Consider the following 18,007-nt stretch of genomic DNA (forward strand, 5'->3'; position numbering starts at 1 on the left):
ATAGAATAGAATAGAATAGAATAGAATAGAATAGAATAGAATAGAATAGACCAGACCAGGTTGGAAGAGATCTTCGAGATCATCGCGTCCAACCTATCAGCCAACACCACCTAATCAACTAAACCATGGCACCAAACACCCCATCAAGTCTCCTCCTGAACACTTACATTATAGTACCTTTTACAGTCATATTAGCCAGTAAATGCTGACTGAATGTCTAGTTGGAATTTGGTGTATTAATAGGAAAAGTCAAATCTTTCTGATTTTAGGAACATTTTGCAAGGGTTTGTGTACAGCAATAGAATGTCTTAAGAGAAAAATGAAGTGTTTAAATGCTTGAAATGATTTGAGTAGAAGCTGGTTTATACTGTGGTATTTGTAAAATGTGGTTTAGATCCTAAAGTGTATCCTGCTGTCAGTTACTTTTATTTTTTTCCCCTTAGGTATAATTTATTATTTTAAAACCAACTCATTAGGCTTAAAGAGATTTATATAAATTGAAGGCACTTTAGAATAGAATAGAATAGAATAGAATTAACCAGGTTGGAAGAGACCTTCGAGATCATCATGTCCAACCTGTCATCCGACACCACCTAATCAACTAAACCATACAACCAAGCATCCTGTCAAGCCTCGCCCTGAACACCCCCAGCGTCGGCGACCCCACCACCTCCTCAGGCAGCCCATTCCAGTGGGCAATCACTCTCTCTGTGTAAAACTTCCCTTCAGGTAGTTGTAGAGAGCAATAAGGTCACCCCTGAGTCTCCTCTTCTCCAGACTAAGCAACCCCAGCTCCCTCAATCTCTCCTCATAGGGCTTGTGCTCCAAGCCCCTCACCAACCTCGTTGCCCTTCTCTGGACATGCTCCAGCAAGTCAACATCCCTCCCAAACTGAGGGGCCCAGAACTGGACACAGTACTCGAGGTGCGGCCTAACCAGTGCAGTGTACAGGGGCAGAATGACCTCCCTGCTCCTGCTGGCCACACTGTTCCTGATGCAGGCCAGGATGCCACTGGCCCTCCTGGCTGCCTGGGCGCACTGCAGGCTCATGTTCAGCCTACCATCAACCAGCACTCCCAGGTCCCTCTCAGCCTGACTGCTCTTAGCTTAAATATTTGCTGTAACTGATGTTTTCAGTGGGGCTCAGATGCTCAAATCACACTGCAATTCTTAGAAATGCCTCTTGTGTGTCCTTGTGCACAGAGCAGCTCTGGCTGTCTGCGAACACGTGCACGCAAGTAAACACACGAGACTGCAGGTGAGGTGAAAGGTGGTTGGCAGTGTTTGCTTTGTATGTCTGTTTTAAGTGTGGTGAGAAAGCAGGCAACGTTTACAGAGAGCTTTACTTTATGCAGCGTGAGGGAAGTCATTTTGATTAAGTGTTCGACATTGTTTGGCAAAGTGGAGTTACTGAGGCTGCATGAATCCACTGGATTTCACTTCTAAATGTATTAATCACAGCTTTCTGAAAATGTTATCTTGGTGAAAACTAAACAAACGTTAGATGTTGTGTAAGTGATGCTTAAGATTCTCGCAAGGTGGAAACAGTGTTTCAGTAATAACGCAGTCTCAAGCTGCGCCAGGGGAGGTTTAGGCTGGAGGTGAAGAGAAAGTTCTTCCCAGAAAGAGTAACTGGCCATTGGAATGTGCTGCCCAGGGAGGGGGTGGAGTCCCCATCCCTGGAGGTGTTCAAAAAGGGACTGGATGTGGCACTTGAAACCGTGGCTTAGTTAGTCCTGAGGTGTTGGGTGATAGGTTGGACTTGCTGATCTCTGAGGTTCTATTCTATTCTATTCTATTGGAGGATTTCAGGAGAAGATTTGATGGGGTGCTTGGTGCCGTGGGTTAGTTGTTTGGGTGGTGTTGGATTGGTTGATGGGTTGGACGTGATGATCTTGAAGGTCTCTTCCAACCTGGTTTATTCTATGTATTCTGTTCTGTTCTGTTCTGTTCTATTCTACTCTATTCTATGCTACCCTACCATACATGACTGCATACCTGTTGCTGCCTCGAATTTCTGCAGCTCTTTTGGGTGGTGCCTCTTTAGGGTAACCATATAGTAAGTGGCATTTTTTTGCATCCTCATTTGTTTGCAAAAGTGTAAGTCCAGTCCCCATCACTCCCTCTCCAAAGCTGATTTAGTACCAGGGAATGGTGATAAAAAAAGTGCATTGCCAAGTCTAATGATACCTTGGCCAAAGGCTATTGTCACAGCTCCTTGATGCCATGGTCTAGTCATGAGGTCTGTGGTGACAGGTTGGACTTGATGATCTTTGAGGTCTCTTCCAACCTTGGTGACACTGTGATACTGTCTCTTCCAACCTTATTGATTCTATGGTGCTCGACTACAGGGGGAGACTGAAGAAGAACCATTAAACACAGGAGGCAATAAACTACTCACTGAGTTCCACCCAAGTAGGGGGGATGCTGCTTCTGTGTATTAGCCATTGAGGCTGTGAGGTGCTCTCATGCACCTAGCATGGCAAGGGATTGGTGCTAGTTGCTGGCAGGGTCACCATGCTGTCTGGATGGCTGGTCTGGCTCCAGCAGGACGGCGGGTGGTATGATGCATTTCCATGAAGGGTTCTTTCATCTTCCTGGGTAAACTGAGGCACAGCACAAATTCCAGTTGATAGGGATGCCAGGCTTGACTCCCAAGGCTCATGGCTTCTCGGGCTTGCAGTAAGTAGGGCTCATGGCTTCTATCCCAGGTCTTGGACAAGGCGAGTCTAGGCAAGGCAGGTCCAAGCAAGGCAGATCCAAGCAGGCAAGTCAGGGCGACTACAAATCAGCCTGTGTTTATCACTTGCCTGAGATTCAATGGGGCCAACAGGGCAGCTGAAGCCAGCAAACAGTTACACAATGAAATGGGAGTTTGCCAGGCTGTGACCATAGGAAGGCAGGGACATAGGCCTGGTCTAGGAGAGGCACGTGCTCTTGCCCAAAAGGGAGGCATTGTTTACCTGTTGTTTTGTCCCTTTTCCCATGTTAACTTGGACTCCTGCAGGAAGGAGTGGAGAGAGTGGGACCATATCTAGACATACCAGGATCTGTCTGGGTTTGTGCTGGGCCTATTTGGCCCTACCACCACACAGCTGCTATCTCCCTCTGCCTCATAGTGCTAGTGAACCTTTGATTGCCTCCTCTATCTGTGTCTTGTCTTCTTTTTGGGGGGGTTTGACAAGATGACCTCTGGGGGTCCCTGACGCACGCTATGATGCTATGATTTTCTCCACCACTTCTTATTCCTCAAAATACAAAAGAAAAGTAGTAGCCCTGAGTTAGTGTGACCTATAAAATAAACCAGGTGGATTTAAGCTCTGGCAGTGGTGATGTTTGCTTAGAAATACCACAGCTTTGTAAGAGCTTGCACCGCAATGATAATGATTGCCCTCTTTATTGTACAGCCTACCATGTTTGGATTTTTGAGGCAGGATCTATGATCTTATTTCACTTGCACAGATAATAAACTGACACTATAAAGAAGAAATGACATTGAGAGAATTGTCTATAAATTGAGCAGTCTTGGGCCCATGCCTGTGAGCAGTGTGATAAGGATAGTAATATTTAAGAATTGCTACACTTGTATGCTTCCTGTCAATCTTCTTTTGAATTTGGTTCCATATTAAGTTTTAAGACTGTGGCTGTAGTAGCTGGTTGCCTGGCAGTACCTGGGAGTCAGAGTACTGTCTTCATAGGTTATCTTACACATTGTTTTCCCATTTTTGTTTAAGACTTTGTGCAATATGGAACTTTTATTAAAAGTTTTTAATTTATTTTTCCCCTGCCTTGGTACCTTTTTGTAGTCATCAAGCCAAAGGCTTTCTGCAGCATGAGCAGATTGAGCACAGTCAAGTGCTGATTTGCTGCAGTGGAAGGGAAAAGGAAAAGATACACTCCTAGGGAAAAGGCATGATGGGATTTAAAACAAATGGATTCTAACCATTAGCATCTTGCAGCAAGCAAAATAACCATCATCTCTTGGTCGTGGTGTGCACATAGCACAGTTCTTTGCCTGAGTCTTTAATAGTTAGACTAGTTATTTTCAGGGTATTCAGCCCCCTGATTTGGAAGACAGAGATGAGGAACAGAATAAAGTCCCTGTAATCACAGAGAATCAGTTAGTGACCTGCTAGGCCTGTGGGGCCAGAGGGAATGCACTTGAGGATGTTGAGGGAGCTGGCAGAAGAGCTTGCCGGGCCACTTGCTGTCATTCATGAGCAGTATTGGCCAACTGAGGAGGTCCCAATTGACTGGAAGTTAGCAAATGTGACACCTGTCTACAAGAAGGGTCAGAAGGGCAGGATCTGGGGTGCTACAGGCCTGTAAGCCTGACCTTAATGCCAGGGAAGGTTATGGAGCAGATAATCTTGAGTGTGACCATGCACAGTCAGCTTGGGTTCATGATACGCTGGGACAAATTCCTCTCTACATAAACAGCCACGTGCCCATCTGTATACAGAGGTTCCATACTACCCCTGTTTAATGTATTTTCTTTATTCTTCTATCCTACAGGTCCATGAAGGATTCTTGGAAAGCAAGATTGCTTCCATAAATGTCAGTGCCACCAGCAGTTCCTCTGAGAGGAGGAGTACTGATTTGCGCACATACATGCTGTGTTTCCTGCCCTTCTTGGTCCTCCTGGTCTTTATTCGTGACCTGAAGAGCCTGTCCTTGCTTTCATTGCTTGCCAATGTGTCCATGGCTGTCAGCCTGGTGATCATTTACCAGTACATTGCTAGAGTGAGTATAAGAAAACAAATACCTGCATTTTCAGTGTGGCAAGTTGCATTTGTTGCATGTGACAGCTGATATCTGGTAGATACTGACTGCCAATCTCTGAAAGGCAGAATTACCTTGTATTTTTAGAATAGAATAAACCAGGTTGGAAGAGACCTTCAAGATCATCGTGTCCAACCCCTCAACCAATCCAACCCACCTAAACAACTAACCCATGGCACCAAGCACCCCATCAAGTCTCCTCCTGAACACCTCCAATGATGGTGACTCCACCACCTCCCTGGGCAGCCCATTCCAATGGGCAATCACTCTCTCTGTATAGAACTTCTTCCTAACGTCCAGCCTAAACCTCCCCTGGCACAGCCTGAGACTGTGTCCTCTTGTTCTGGTACTGGCTGCCTGGGAGAAGAGATCAAGATCTGCCTGTCTACAACCTCCCTTCAAGTAGTTGTAGAGAGCAATAAGGTCTCCCCTGAGCCTCCTCTTCTCCAGGCTAAGCAACCCCAGCTCCCTCAGCCTCTCCTCACAGGGCTGTGTTCCAAACCCCTCACCAACTTCGTTGCCCTTCTCTGGACATGCTTCAGCAAGTCAACCTCCTTCCTAAACTGAGGGGCCCAGAACTGGACACAGGACTTAAGGTGCAGCCTAACCAGTGCAGTGTACAGGGGCAGAATGACCTCCCTGCTCCTGCTGGCCACACTGTTCTTGATGCAGGCCAGGATGCCATTGGCCCTCCTGGCTGCCTGGGCACACTGCAGGCTCATGTTCAGCCTAGGCATCTTAATTTAAGGAGATGCCTTAGTACTTGAGACAGGCTTTAAACACAAGGTTGTCCAGTATTTTTGAAAGAAAGGATAATATTGCTGCAACTGAGATAATAAAAATATGTCTTGTTACAACTTGGAGGCCTTGAGTGGAAGCATGTGTGAATTTGTATGAGTTGCAGACAGAACTTGCAAGGTTTTTCATCTGTGGTCAATCTTTCTGGTGCAGCACCAGAACAGTTCATAGATTCATAAGTTCATAGGATGGTTTAGGGCAGAAGTGACATTAAAGATCATCTATTACCAGCCCCTCTGCCATGGGCAGGGACACCTTCCACTATACCAGGTTGTTCAAGGCCTCATCCAACCTGGCCTTGAATGCCTCCAGAGAGGGGACATTCACAACCTTCCTGGGAAACATGTTTCAGTGTATCACCATTCTCACTGTCAATAATTTCTTCCTAATACCCAGTCTAAATCTACTCTTCTCAAGTTGGTCTCTTCTTCCAGGCAACCAGCACCAGAACAAGAGGACACAGTCTCAAGCTGTGCCAGGGGAGGTTTAGGCTGGAGGTTAGGAACAAATTCTACACAGAGAGAGTGATTGCCCCTTGGAATGGGCTGCCCAGGGAGGTGGTGCAGTCACCATCATTGAAGGTGTTTAGGAGGAGACTTGATAGGGTGCTTGGTTGCATGGTTTAGTTGATTAGGTGGTGTTGGATGATAGGTTGGACACGATGATCTCGAAGGTCTTTTCCAACCTGGTCTATTCTATTCTATTCTATTCTATTCTATTCTATTCTATTCTATTCTATTCTATTCTATTCTATCCATTCCCTTGCATCCTGTCATTGAGAGCCCTTGTAGTAAGTCCCTCTCCAGCTTTCTTGTAGGCCCCCTTCAGGTTACTATAAGGTCTCCCCAGAGCTTTCTCTTCCCTGATTGCCTTGACCCAGGTGTAGGACCTTGCACTTGGCCTTGTTGAACTTTTTGAGGTTGGTTTGGGCCCACCTCTCAAGCCTGTCCAAGTCCCTCTGGATGGCATCCCTTTCCTCCAGCATGTCAGCTGGACCACACAGCTTGGTGTCATCCACAGACTTGCTGAGGGTACACTCATTGCCACTGCCCATATTGCTGACAAAGATGTTAAACAGCACTGTCCCAGTACTGACCTCTGAGGGACCTCACCTGTCCCTGGTCTCTATTTGCACATTGAGCCATCGATTGCAACTCAAGAGTGTTAGAACAGCAATATTTATTTCTAGTTTTCCTCCAGTACAATCAGGAAAATGTTAAGACTTACCCTTTGGTAATACACATTGCAGACTTCCATCTCCTGAGAAGTTGAATAGTTGCTGCATTTTCTGGGTGCTGCTGGTTTTTGTATTTGGAGGTATTCCATAATGGAACAAATTAAACTGAAGGCAGAAAAAAAAAATCACATCTGGAAAGCTCTAATTTTTTTTTCTGATGGTTTTTTAAAAGTGCTAAGTGATAGACACAGTTGCATACATGGTGTAGGTACATGGTGAGAGCCACTATTGTTTCACATGAGCGTTATGAAACACGTAGGGAGTGGAGGATGGGAGGGAAGGAGGAGGGTGGAAAAGCCAGCAGGAGATATTCACTGGGAGAGGAGGCAGGAGATGTTACATAAAGAGATTGGGGAAGATAGAGAGCAATTAGTTGGTCTGCAGGAACCCAACTTGTATAAAAAGGATTTTCTTAAACTGTCCCTTATGTATATGAAGAGTATCTGTCCAATATGAAAGCAGATAAGAAAATGCAACACAGTCAGAATAGCATAAGATTGCAAAAGAGTAAGCTTGAGGTGTGAGCTTTGCCTTTTGTTTTAATTGATGCTCACTCCCATACACCAGTGGGATAGTTTGAGGATTTCTAGTGTCAGCAATGTGGACATAGCTGGGGTTGCTTAGCCTGGAGAAGAGGAGGCTTAGGGCAGACCTTATTGCTCTCTTCAACTGCCTGAAGGGAGGTTGTACACAGGCAGGTGCTGGTCTCTTCTCCCAGGCAAGCAGCACCAGAGCAAGGGGACACAGTCTCAAGCTCCATCAGGGGAGGTTTAGGCTGGGTGTTAGGAAGAAATTCTTCATAGAGAGAGTGATTGCCCATTGGAATGTACTGCCCAGGGAGGTGGTGGAGTCACCATCACTGGAGGTGTTTAGGAGGAGTCTTGGTGGGGCGCTTGGTGCCATGGTTTAGTTGATTAGATGGTGTTGGGTGATAGGTTGGATGCAATGATCTTGAAGGTCTCTTCTAACCTGGTCCATTCCATTCCATTCCATTCCATTCCATTCCATTCCATTCCATTCCATTCCATTCCATTCCATTCCATTCTTACCTGCAAATGTCTGTGTATGGGTGGGAAGGTGGCTCTCAATGTGTACAAAGGACTAAGTTTGGGAGGAAAACCAGGGAGTGCCAATAACAGTCTATACACCACTGTCTGCATGTGCCGAGGTCTCTTTCCTGTAGCATGACACATCGATCAAAGCTGTAGGAACAGCTAATGTGCTTTACATATCACTGTGTGGTTTTTTTTGTTGTTTTTCATAATTCAGGATATGATAGATCCTAGAAAACTGTCTTTTGTGGCTGGCTGGAAGAAATACCCACTGTTTTTTGGGACTGCAATATTTGCCTTTGAAGGAATTGGTGTGGTAAGTCCTTTTTGCTCACTCCTCAGAATACCTGAATCTGTGCTGAATGGTGGGATTCAGGCAGCTTTAGTCCTGCTGTTATTTAGTTGTTGTTTTTGTTGAAGCACTGCTCTGCCATGTTGGTATGAAAAGGGTTCATTTGTTTTGTCAAGTAATGCAGAAGTTGAGGGTGCAACAACCCCATCAAAGGGGAGCTTGGTGAATGCTGGTTGCTACTTGGACACTTAACACTTCCCTGAATTAGGAGAATGCCTTTAGTTGAAGGTAGATTGAAATAATGGTGTAATAACTGGTATAATAAGATGATATATAATGATATAGTACTCAGCTAATCATATGATGATACCATAATTAGAATGATTCAACAGCTCAGTTTGAGGTGACGAATGTGTAAAAATAGGAACACACTCAGCATCCTTCTTTCCTTTTTGGGATCACAGAGGACAATGTGATTTATCAGAAATGCATTATTCTTGCCTCAAACTTGCCCTGTAAATATGAATTGATAGAGATGATTAAAAAAAAGGGTAGAAATACCAGACTGGTTTTTCATTTGTGGCTTTCTGACAGTGAACCTCTCTTCTTCATTGTTTCCTGAAGTATCTTGATTAAACAGACCTAGCACTCACAAATCCAGTTAGTAAATGTGGATCTCTTGCAATCAACCCCCACCTGGCTACAACCTCCCTTCAGGTAGCTGTAGAGAGCAATAAGGTCTCCCTTGAGTCTCCTCTTCTCCAGGCTGAACCACCCCGGCTCCCTCAGCCTCTCCTCACAGGGCTTGTGCTTGAGACGTCTCCCCAGCTTCATTGCCCTTCTCTGGACACCTTCCAGCATCTCAACATCTTTCCTAAACTGAGGGGCCCAGAACTGGACACAGGACTCAAGGTGTGGCCTAACCAGTGCTGGGTCCAGGGGCAGAATGACTTCGCTGCTCCTGCTGGCCACACTCTTCCTGCTGCAGGCCAGGATGACATTGGCCTTTTTGGCCACCTGAGCACAATACTAGCTCATGTTGAGCTGGCTGTCAACCAGCACCCCCAGGTCCCACTCTGCCTGGCTGCTCTCCAGCCACTCTGACCCCAGCTTGTAGCACTGCATGGGGTTGCTGTGGCCAATGTGCAGAACCCAGCACTTGGATGTGTTAAATCTCCTGCCCTTGGCCTCTGCCCATCTGTCCAGCCTGTCAAGGTCCCTCTGTCTTGATGTTAGAGACTTGATTTTTAGATTGTATTCTGGAGCGGCTTGCAAATAACCCTTATCCTGTGATGCTATCTGAAGGTTACATTATAAAGGAAAGACCTATGGTCTTAATTTTATCAGTTGATTGTGGCTGATTTATTTTATGCAGTAAGTTAGCCTTAGACAGTTCTGAGGCCTCATTTTTCCTTTTCCTTGACTCCAAACATTCTTTATTGTAATTCATCCTGTATTCACCTGAGAGCAGCCAGATTATTGATTGTTCTGAACAGGGACAGCAAATGAAGTTCTGAGATTTTTTTGCCTGGTTAAACCACCTTAAGCACAACCTGAGGAAAGGAAAAATTCCCTTGGTGTGGTGTCTCTGTCACCACCGATCTGTGTAAAATGGTCTTTCCTGCTAGGAATATTTAATGATCAACAGTTTGAGTAGGGGAGCAGAAGATTTATAAGGCACAGTATAAAACAGTCCTGAGTCTTAGCCATAGCAGTCAGGAAGATTTATTTTCAAAGATACTTAATTGATTTTTGTTTTTATTAACAGGGGAGTGGCTAATGTAGACAGGAAATAAATAGCAGTTCATAATGCCATGCTCTTTTCTTTGAACAAAGTAATTGACTAGGGGGAAAGTTCTCTAGCACTGATTTTTTTTGATCCTGTTGTTACAAACAGATTTTTATATATGGATTTCCACACCCACCCCCCCCACCCCCCCCCTTGTCTTTCAGTTTAGTATTTGTCATCATGTGGCTTGGACAGGTGCACTCTCTGCTGGGTTGGGAACTGGCTGGAGGCTGAGCCCAGAGTGTGGTGGTGAATGGTGCCGCATCCAGCTGGCAGCCAGGCACCAGTGGTGTGCCCCAGGGATCAGTTGCTGGGCCCCAGCCTGTTCAATATCTTTATTGATGATCTGGACAAGGGGATTGAGTCCACCATTAGTAAATTTGCAGACAACACTAAATTGGGAGCAGGTGTTGATCTGTTAGAGTGTAGGAGGGCTCAGCAGAGGGACCATGACAGACTGGACAGATGGGCAGAGTCCAAGGGCAGGAGATTTAACACATCTAAGTGCCAGGTTCTACACATTGGCCACAACAACCCCATGCAGAGCTACAGGCTGGGGTCAGAGTGGCTGGAGAGCAGCCAGGCAGAAAGGGACCTGGGGGGTACTGGTTGACAGTAGGCTGAACATGAGCCAACAGTGTGCCCAGGTGGCCAAGAGTGCCAGTGGCATCCTGGCCTGTATCAGGAATAGTGTGGCCAGCAGAAGCAGAGAAGTCATTGTGCCCCTGTACTCAGCACTGGATAGGCCACACCTTGAATACTGTGTCCAGTTCTGGGCCCCTCAATTTAAGAAGGATATTGAGACACTTGAACATATCCAGAGAAGGGCAATGAGGCTGGGGAGGGATCTGGAGCACAGCCCTGTGAGGAGAGGCTGAGGGAGCTGGGGTTGTTTAGCCTGGAGAATAGGAGGCTCAGGGGAGACCTTCTTGCTGTCTACAACTACCTGAAGGGAGGTTGTAGCCTGGTGGGGGTTGGTCTCTTCTCCCAGGCAACCAGTACCAGAACAAGAGGACACAGTCTCAAGCTGCACCAGGGGAAGTTTAGGCTGGAGGTGAGGAGAAGGTTCTTCCCAGAAAGAGTGATTGGCCATTGGGATGTGCTGCCCAGGGAGGTGGTGGAGTCACCATCCCTGGAGGTGTTCAAAAAAGGATTGGATGTGGCACTTGGTGCCATGGTTTAGTTGTCAGGTGGTTTTGGGTGATAGGTTGGGCTTGATGATCTCTGAGGTCTTTTCCAATCTGGTTGGTTCTGTGATTCTGTTACATCCAGCAGTAATCTAATCACTTGAAGTATGACTATAATTCTTCAGTAATTATTAAAATTAATGAGTCTGCTTCAATGGAGGAATCTAAAGTCCTGTTTTCCATGGGGAACATGATTCAGGGAGGTGCAGTGACTCAGCACATTCCTAGTAGGATTTATTTCTTTATCTTGAGAGAGGATATTTCTCTCTTAGGCAGTTAGTGTGAAAACATGAGTTTGTGTTAATATGTGTCATTAGTTTGGGACTGATTAGCTGTCCCTGTGTAATAAGAAAATGAGCATTATGGAAACAATTTGGAGTACTGTTGCTTTGGCTATAGCTTACCCCTTGATAAGTAGACTTTAAGAACATTAATTTTACTGACTGGTGTCTGTAGTAAGTCAAAGAGGAAGAGTAGGCTGCTTATAATTGAGATACAGAATCTCTAATAAACTAAGGCAGTGCCTTGAAGCTAGCAATTGTGGAATAGTAAGAGCTAGTTAAACATCTTTGTTGCTTCGTGGTATAGCACCACAACAACCCCATGCAGTGCTACAGGCTGGGGTCAGAGTGGCTGGAGAGCGGCCAGGCAGAGAGGGACCTGGAGGTGCTGATTGACAGTAGGCTGAACATGAGCCAGCAGTGTGCCCAGGTGGCCAAGAAGGCCAATGGCATCCTGGCCTGCAGCAGGAAGAATGTGGCCAGCAGGAGCAGGGAAGTCATTCTGCCCCTGGACTCAGCACTGGTTAGGCCACACCTTGAGTCCTGTGTCCAGTTCTGGGCCCCTCAGTTTAGGAAAGATGTTGAGTTGCTGAAAGGTGTCCAGAGAAGGGCAACAAAGCTGGGGAGGGGTTTGGAGCACAGCCCTGTGAGGAGAGGCTGAGGGAGCTGGGGTTGCTTAGCCTGGAGAAGAGGAGGCTCGGGGCAGACTTTATTGCTGTCTACAACTACCTGAAGGGAGGTTGTAGGCAGGTGGGGGTTGGTCTCTTCTCCCAGGCAACCAGCACCAGAACAAGAGGGCACAGTCTCAAGCTGTGCCAGGGGAGGTTTAGGCTGGATGTTAGGAAGAAATTCTTCCCAGGAAGAGAGATTGGCCATTGGAATGTGCTGCCTGGGGAGGTGGTGGAGTCGCCATCATCGGAGGTGTTTAGGAAGAGACTGGATGGGGTGCTTGGTGCCATGGGTTAGATGATTAGATGGTTTTGGATGATGGGCTGGATGCAATTATCTTGAAGATCTCTTCCTACTTGGTCTATTCTATTCTATTCTATTCTATTCTATTCTATTCTATTCTATTCTATTCTATTCTCTCTCATCAGCCAGTGTTATAAAAATATTTTAAGATAGTTTTGAGAATAATATATGCTGATGACTGAGATGTCCATATCTTCTTTTGAGGTCAATCTAAACTGGTTTGATGGCAGATACGAAGAACTGCTGTAGTCCAGGCTGCTTGTTCAATTGTTGCTTCAACTACTAAGGCAGACATAAGGTTACAGCCACATCAAAGGGCTGATTAATGCTAATGCATGCTAAACTCTGAGTGATACTTGTAACAGGATTAAAAAGTGCTGCACTCTGTTGCTTGTGCTGTTCAATTCTTTGCTCCCTGCTTGAGTTGTCTGTAAAAATGGGGTCACAGCTGTTTGGTATAAGGTATCTGCTTCAGATTGTGAGTATCTTGGCAGCCAGGTGGTCTGCCATCACTGTGTGCTAACACGAGGAGTTGGCAGCAGGCGTACTCAGTGATCCCTTACTATTGAGTTAGCAAACAGCAACTGGAGAGCTCAGTACTGTCAATCTGGTGATCATCACTCAAGGTCTTCAGAGTCAGTTTGAGATTTCAACACTTGTAAGTTCAGATTTTAAGCTGACCAGGGTGACCTTGTGAAAGTCAATGTTACGACATTTTGTGGAATGGTAGAGCAACAGAGCTGCAGCAATCGAGTGAATATAACACACCATGTAAGATACTCAGTTTTGGTTTCAGCTTTAAATTGAAGATTTGTCTTCAGAAAGCAATAATATGTTTGTTAGAAGATGGGGGAAACATATATTCAACCCTCAGTGGCCCTTTCTCAGTACAGGGCTGCGTTGGGGATGGGAGAATCTGCAGCTGCTTCTTTCCCTCTGCTTTAGCTTCTTTCTGTCTGTGGGCTCCCTGTACTAGGCCAGGCTACCTGGCAAATCATGGGGATGGTGTTCAGGCCACAGAAGACAACACCACTGCTTGAATACAATAGTTGCAGGTGATGGGACAGAGTGAATGTGTCTTACACAGAACATGTAATATTGTTTTGTAAGAAGTATGTTCAAGAGCCTCTTTCCTATCTCAAAGGTGAGTAGGTCTGTTTAATAATGAATGTGAAATTTTGGTTACTTGAAGTGAAAAGTAACTTCAGACTGTGCCAAAAATGTAGTTAAACCTCTTGAATATCCTTCTCAGAGGGGTGTAAATGCAAAGCCTTAAATATGCCTGCAGCATTATCATGTGCAGGTAATAGCTTTGCATAATGTCATGCTTATATAATAGCAGTTAAACTTAATGAATGTTTTGCAGTGGAAGTCTGGTTGCCTTTCTCATTCAAGGTATAAAAACCAAAATCAAAGGTGGAAATGGTATTTCAAGATAAGCTTCAGGGGAAAGGAGGATGAAATACATTTGTAATGTTTAAACAAGAAAGAGAATGTTTTCTTCTCTATTACTTATAAATATCCTGAGCTATGTACAGTTTGTACAGCTGAGTGTGGTGGGGGTACTTTTTTGTTTGGTTTGAGTTAGGATGGAATGGAATGGAATGGAATAGAATAGAATTGAATTGAATTGAATTGAATTGAATTGAATTGAATTGAATTGAATTGACCAAGTTGGAAGAGACCTTCAAGATCATTGTGTCCAACCTATCACCCAACACCATCTAATCAATTAAACCATGGCACCAAGCACCCCATCCAGTCTCTTCCTAAACACCTCCAGTGATGGTGACTCCACCACCTCCCTGGGCAGCACATTCCAATGGTCAATCACTCTTTCCATGAAGAATTTCTCCCTAAGATCCAGCCCAAACCTCCCGGGGTGCAGCTTGAGACTATGTCCTCTTGTTCTGGTGCTGGGTGATGGTGCTGGTTTTTTGTTTTGTTTTTCCCCTGTTGAGTGCTGATTAGCCTTGAGGAGGTAAAATGTTACTTTCCAACAGTAATTTGAGGTATGGAAAATAAGGCTTCTGATACTTTATTTTGTTGCTTGAAGATGTCTTTTAAAACTGCTTTTGAACCTGGATATCGCAGCCTTGCAGTAAAAGGTAGGGTGGTATTTGTGTACCAACAGACAGGCTTTGGAATCACATTAGGCAGCAGCTAACCAATTCCAGGAGATATAAAAAGCCCCCCAAACTAAGTGGATTATAATTGTAAAATGTCATTTTGGGGGGATTGTGGAAGTGATGTGGATGAGCTTGTTGGGCCTGTGGTTTTGAGATAAAAGCCTCATTGTCAAAAATTCTTTTGCCAGATTCATGTTACCCTTTAAAAAAAAAATAAGGAAACCCAGTGACAGTCCTCTCTTGTCTTTAAAGCCAGCCTGGATTTGCCAGACAGGTAACATGACATCATCAAGCACAAGCCCTGTGAGGAGAGGCTGAGGGAGCTGGGGTTGCTTAGCCTGGAGAAGAGGAGGCTCAGCGGAGACCTTCTTGCTCTCTACAACTACCTGAAGGGAGGCTGTAGCCAGGTGGGGGTTGGTCTCTTCTCCCAGGCAACCAGCACCAGAACAAGAGGACACAGTCTCAAGCTGTGCCAGGGGAAGGTTAGGCTTGAGGGAAGGAGAAAGTTCTTCACTGAGAGAGTTGTTAGCATCCCTTATGCTGTGCACAAGTGGGAAAAGACATCTCTTATTTGTGAGATGTTTCATTGCATTTGTTAGAAATGACTATGTAGCAAGAAGCATATTATGTACATTCCTCAGAAATTTCTTACTGATAATCAGTCATCATTTAGGCTCAAGGTGAGGACAAAGTTCTTCCCAGAAAGAGTAATTGGCCATTGGAATGTGCTGCCCAGGGAGGTGGTGGAATCTCCATCCCTGAAGGTGTTCAAGAGGGGACTGGCTGTGGCACTTGGTGCCATGGGTTAGTAATCATGAGGTCTGTGGTGACAGGTTGGACTTGATGATCTTTGAGGTCTCTTCCAACCTTATTGATTCTATGAATTCTAGTGCCTGAAGAGAGTCTATAGGAAGGATGGAGAGAGACTGTTTATGAGGGCCTGCAGTGACAGGACAAGAGGCAATGGCTTCAATGTAGAGAAGAGCAGATTTAGGTTGGGTGTCAGGAAGAAGTTCTTTATTATGAGGGTGGTAGAACACTGAAACAGTTGCCCAGGGAGGTGGTTGAGGTCCCTTCCCTGGAGATATTCAAGGTGAGGCTCAGTGAGGCCCTGGGCAGCGTGGTCTCGTTGGGGATATCCCTGCTGACTGTGGGGAGGTCGGACTGGATGACCTCTGGAGGTCCAGCCTGGACCATTCTATGATTCTGTGAATTCAAAAAAGCCTGAATCATCCACTGCTGAACATCTCTGCAAGCATCAGTAATAGCTCTCTAGTAAACATTCTGGCTTAAAAAGCACTGATTTCTCAAAAGCAGCAGAAAAAAACCCTTAAAGTAGATGGGAGAGGTGGAAAGAAAAAAAATGTCCTAATGACAAAGACATTGCAAAGAAGATTTCAGCAGGAAGTGGTAAGTTGTGTATTTGTCAACTCATCTCTGGAATTCTTCAGTTTGTACTTGAGTGCTTCACAGGAAAAGGGGTGAGTGGCTTAGATCTAAAAGTGCTGTGCTCTCCTGTCAAATGGAAGTGTGTGAAACTTTGTGTTCTTCTAAGAAAAGCAAACCCAGTGGTCAGTGTCTTCCCTTCTATATTGGATGGATTGATTTTTTCAGAATACAGTGATTATTTCTTTGAAGGATGGTTGTGGTAAAAGGTAAGATGTGAACTGCAAGACCCTTTCTATTGCTAGGATTTCTCTGTTGGGTCTTCTTGGTATTCAACTGTCTTAATCCAGAAGTGTGCTTGGTAGTTTTAAATGTTCTTTACCCCAGGATAGAGAAGCTTCTGTGTTTAGAATTGTAAAACTTTGCAGGATAGGGTAGGGTAGGGTAGGGTAGGGTAGGGTAGGGTAGGGTAGGGTAGGGTAGAATAGAATAGAATAGAATAGAATAGAATAGAATAGAATAGAATAGAATAGAATAGAATAGAATAGAATAGAATAGAATAGAATAGAATAGAATTAACCAGGTTGGAAAAGACCTTTGAGATCATTGAGTCCAACCTATCACCCAACACCATCTAATCAACTAAACCTTGGCACCAAGTGCCTCATCCAGTCTCCTTTTAGACACTTCCTGTGATGGTGACTCCACCACCTCCCTGGGCAGCACATTCCAATGGCCAATCTCTCTGTGAAGAATTTCTTCCTCACCTGCAGCCTAAACCTCCCCTGGTGCAGCTTGAGACTCTGTCCTCTTGTTCTGTTGGTGGTTGCCTGGCAGAAGAGACCAACCCCCACCTGGCTACAACCTCCCTTCAGGTAGTTGTAGACAGCAAGAAGGTCTCCCCTAAGCCTCCTCTTGTCCAGGCCAAGCAACCCCAGCTCCCTCAGCCTTTCCTCATAGGGTTTGTGCTCCAAACCCCTCCCCAGCTTTGTTGCCCTTCTCTGGACACGTTCAGGTGTCTCAATGACCTTCTTAAATTGAGGAACCCATGTAACACTTGAGTGATTTTGACAGGGCAGGTATTTTAAAACAGTGACAGAACTAAGATGCTGCTTTTTAGTTTTCAGTTTCCATTGTAGGGAAGTATTTAATATTGTATTCTCAAAGTCACACGAGGCATGATATTACATAAACTTATCTTAAGATTAAACAAATGTCATAATGGAGAAATAAATAAGCTCTTAAATCATGAAAAAGTTAAAAGAAGAGTAGAACCTATGGAGAAATGCTGGGTTTGGATGGCAGGCTAACCAGGATTTAAAGAGTTCCTTCATGAATTGTTAAATCAAGGCCACCAGAATTGGGCAATTGGGTTTTTTTGTGGATATGAGTAATTCCTTTTCCTGGTGAAACAGGTAGGAAGCTGCTTTGCTGGAAACTGAGGAGACTGGGTTTTGGAGTGATAGAATTGCTCAGCAGATTTCAGAAGTGTTCTGTAATGAGAACTTGCCTTCTGTATTTATTTGCTTTGTATAGGTCTTTTACTATAAAAATTGATGTACAGTCACCATTTGGCTTGCATCTTTCCTTGGGTAATAGTAGTCATCCTTTTATTTGTGGTCTTGAGGGATCTGTTAAGGAAAATTAAATTGTTTTTGTGCTTGTTGCAGAACAGTGATAGTCTGTGTCTCTCTTGAGCAAGCTTACAAAATATGTCTACAAGTGACGGAATAAAAGGTTGCTAAAAACACTGTGTACAGTGAAAGACAAGGACAGGCAAGGAAAACATAGCAATGTAATAGATATATAGGATAGGATAGGATAGGATAGGATAGGATAGGATAGGATAGGATAGGATAGGATAGGATACAATACAATACAATACAATACAATACAATACAATACAATACAATACAATTAACCAGGTTGGAAAAGACCTTTGAGATCATTGAGTCCAACCTATCACCCAACACCATCTAATCAACTAAACCATGGCACCAAGTGCCTCATCCAGGCTCTTCCTGAACACCTCCAGTGATGGTGACTCCACCACCTCCCTGGGCAGCACATTCCAATGGCCAATCACTCTTTCTATGAAGAAT

The 18,007-nt window shown here is 44.8% G+C and overlaps 1 protein-coding gene across 1 annotated transcript in view; it reads left to right on the top strand.

The window, feature by feature from the left end:
- SLC36A4 (solute carrier family 36 member 4) overlaps positions 1-18,007 on the top strand; it is a 96,512-nt gene that overhangs the window by 27,799 nt on the left and 50,706 nt on the right. Inside the window, exons 7-8 of the mRNA XM_054164582.1 lie at positions 4,516-4,743; positions 8,087-8,185. Coding sequence (XP_054020557.1) covers positions 4,516-4,743; positions 8,087-8,185 — 327 coding nt within the window. The remainder of the gene's footprint in view (positions 1-4,515; positions 4,744-8,086; positions 8,186-18,007) is intronic.

The sequence above is a fragment of the Dryobates pubescens genome, chromosome 10 (genome assembly GCF_014839835.1).
Source record: "Dryobates pubescens isolate bDryPub1 chromosome 10, bDryPub1.pri, whole genome shotgun sequence".
Taxonomy (NCBI): Eukaryota; Metazoa; Chordata; class Aves; order Piciformes; family Picidae; genus Dryobates; species Dryobates pubescens.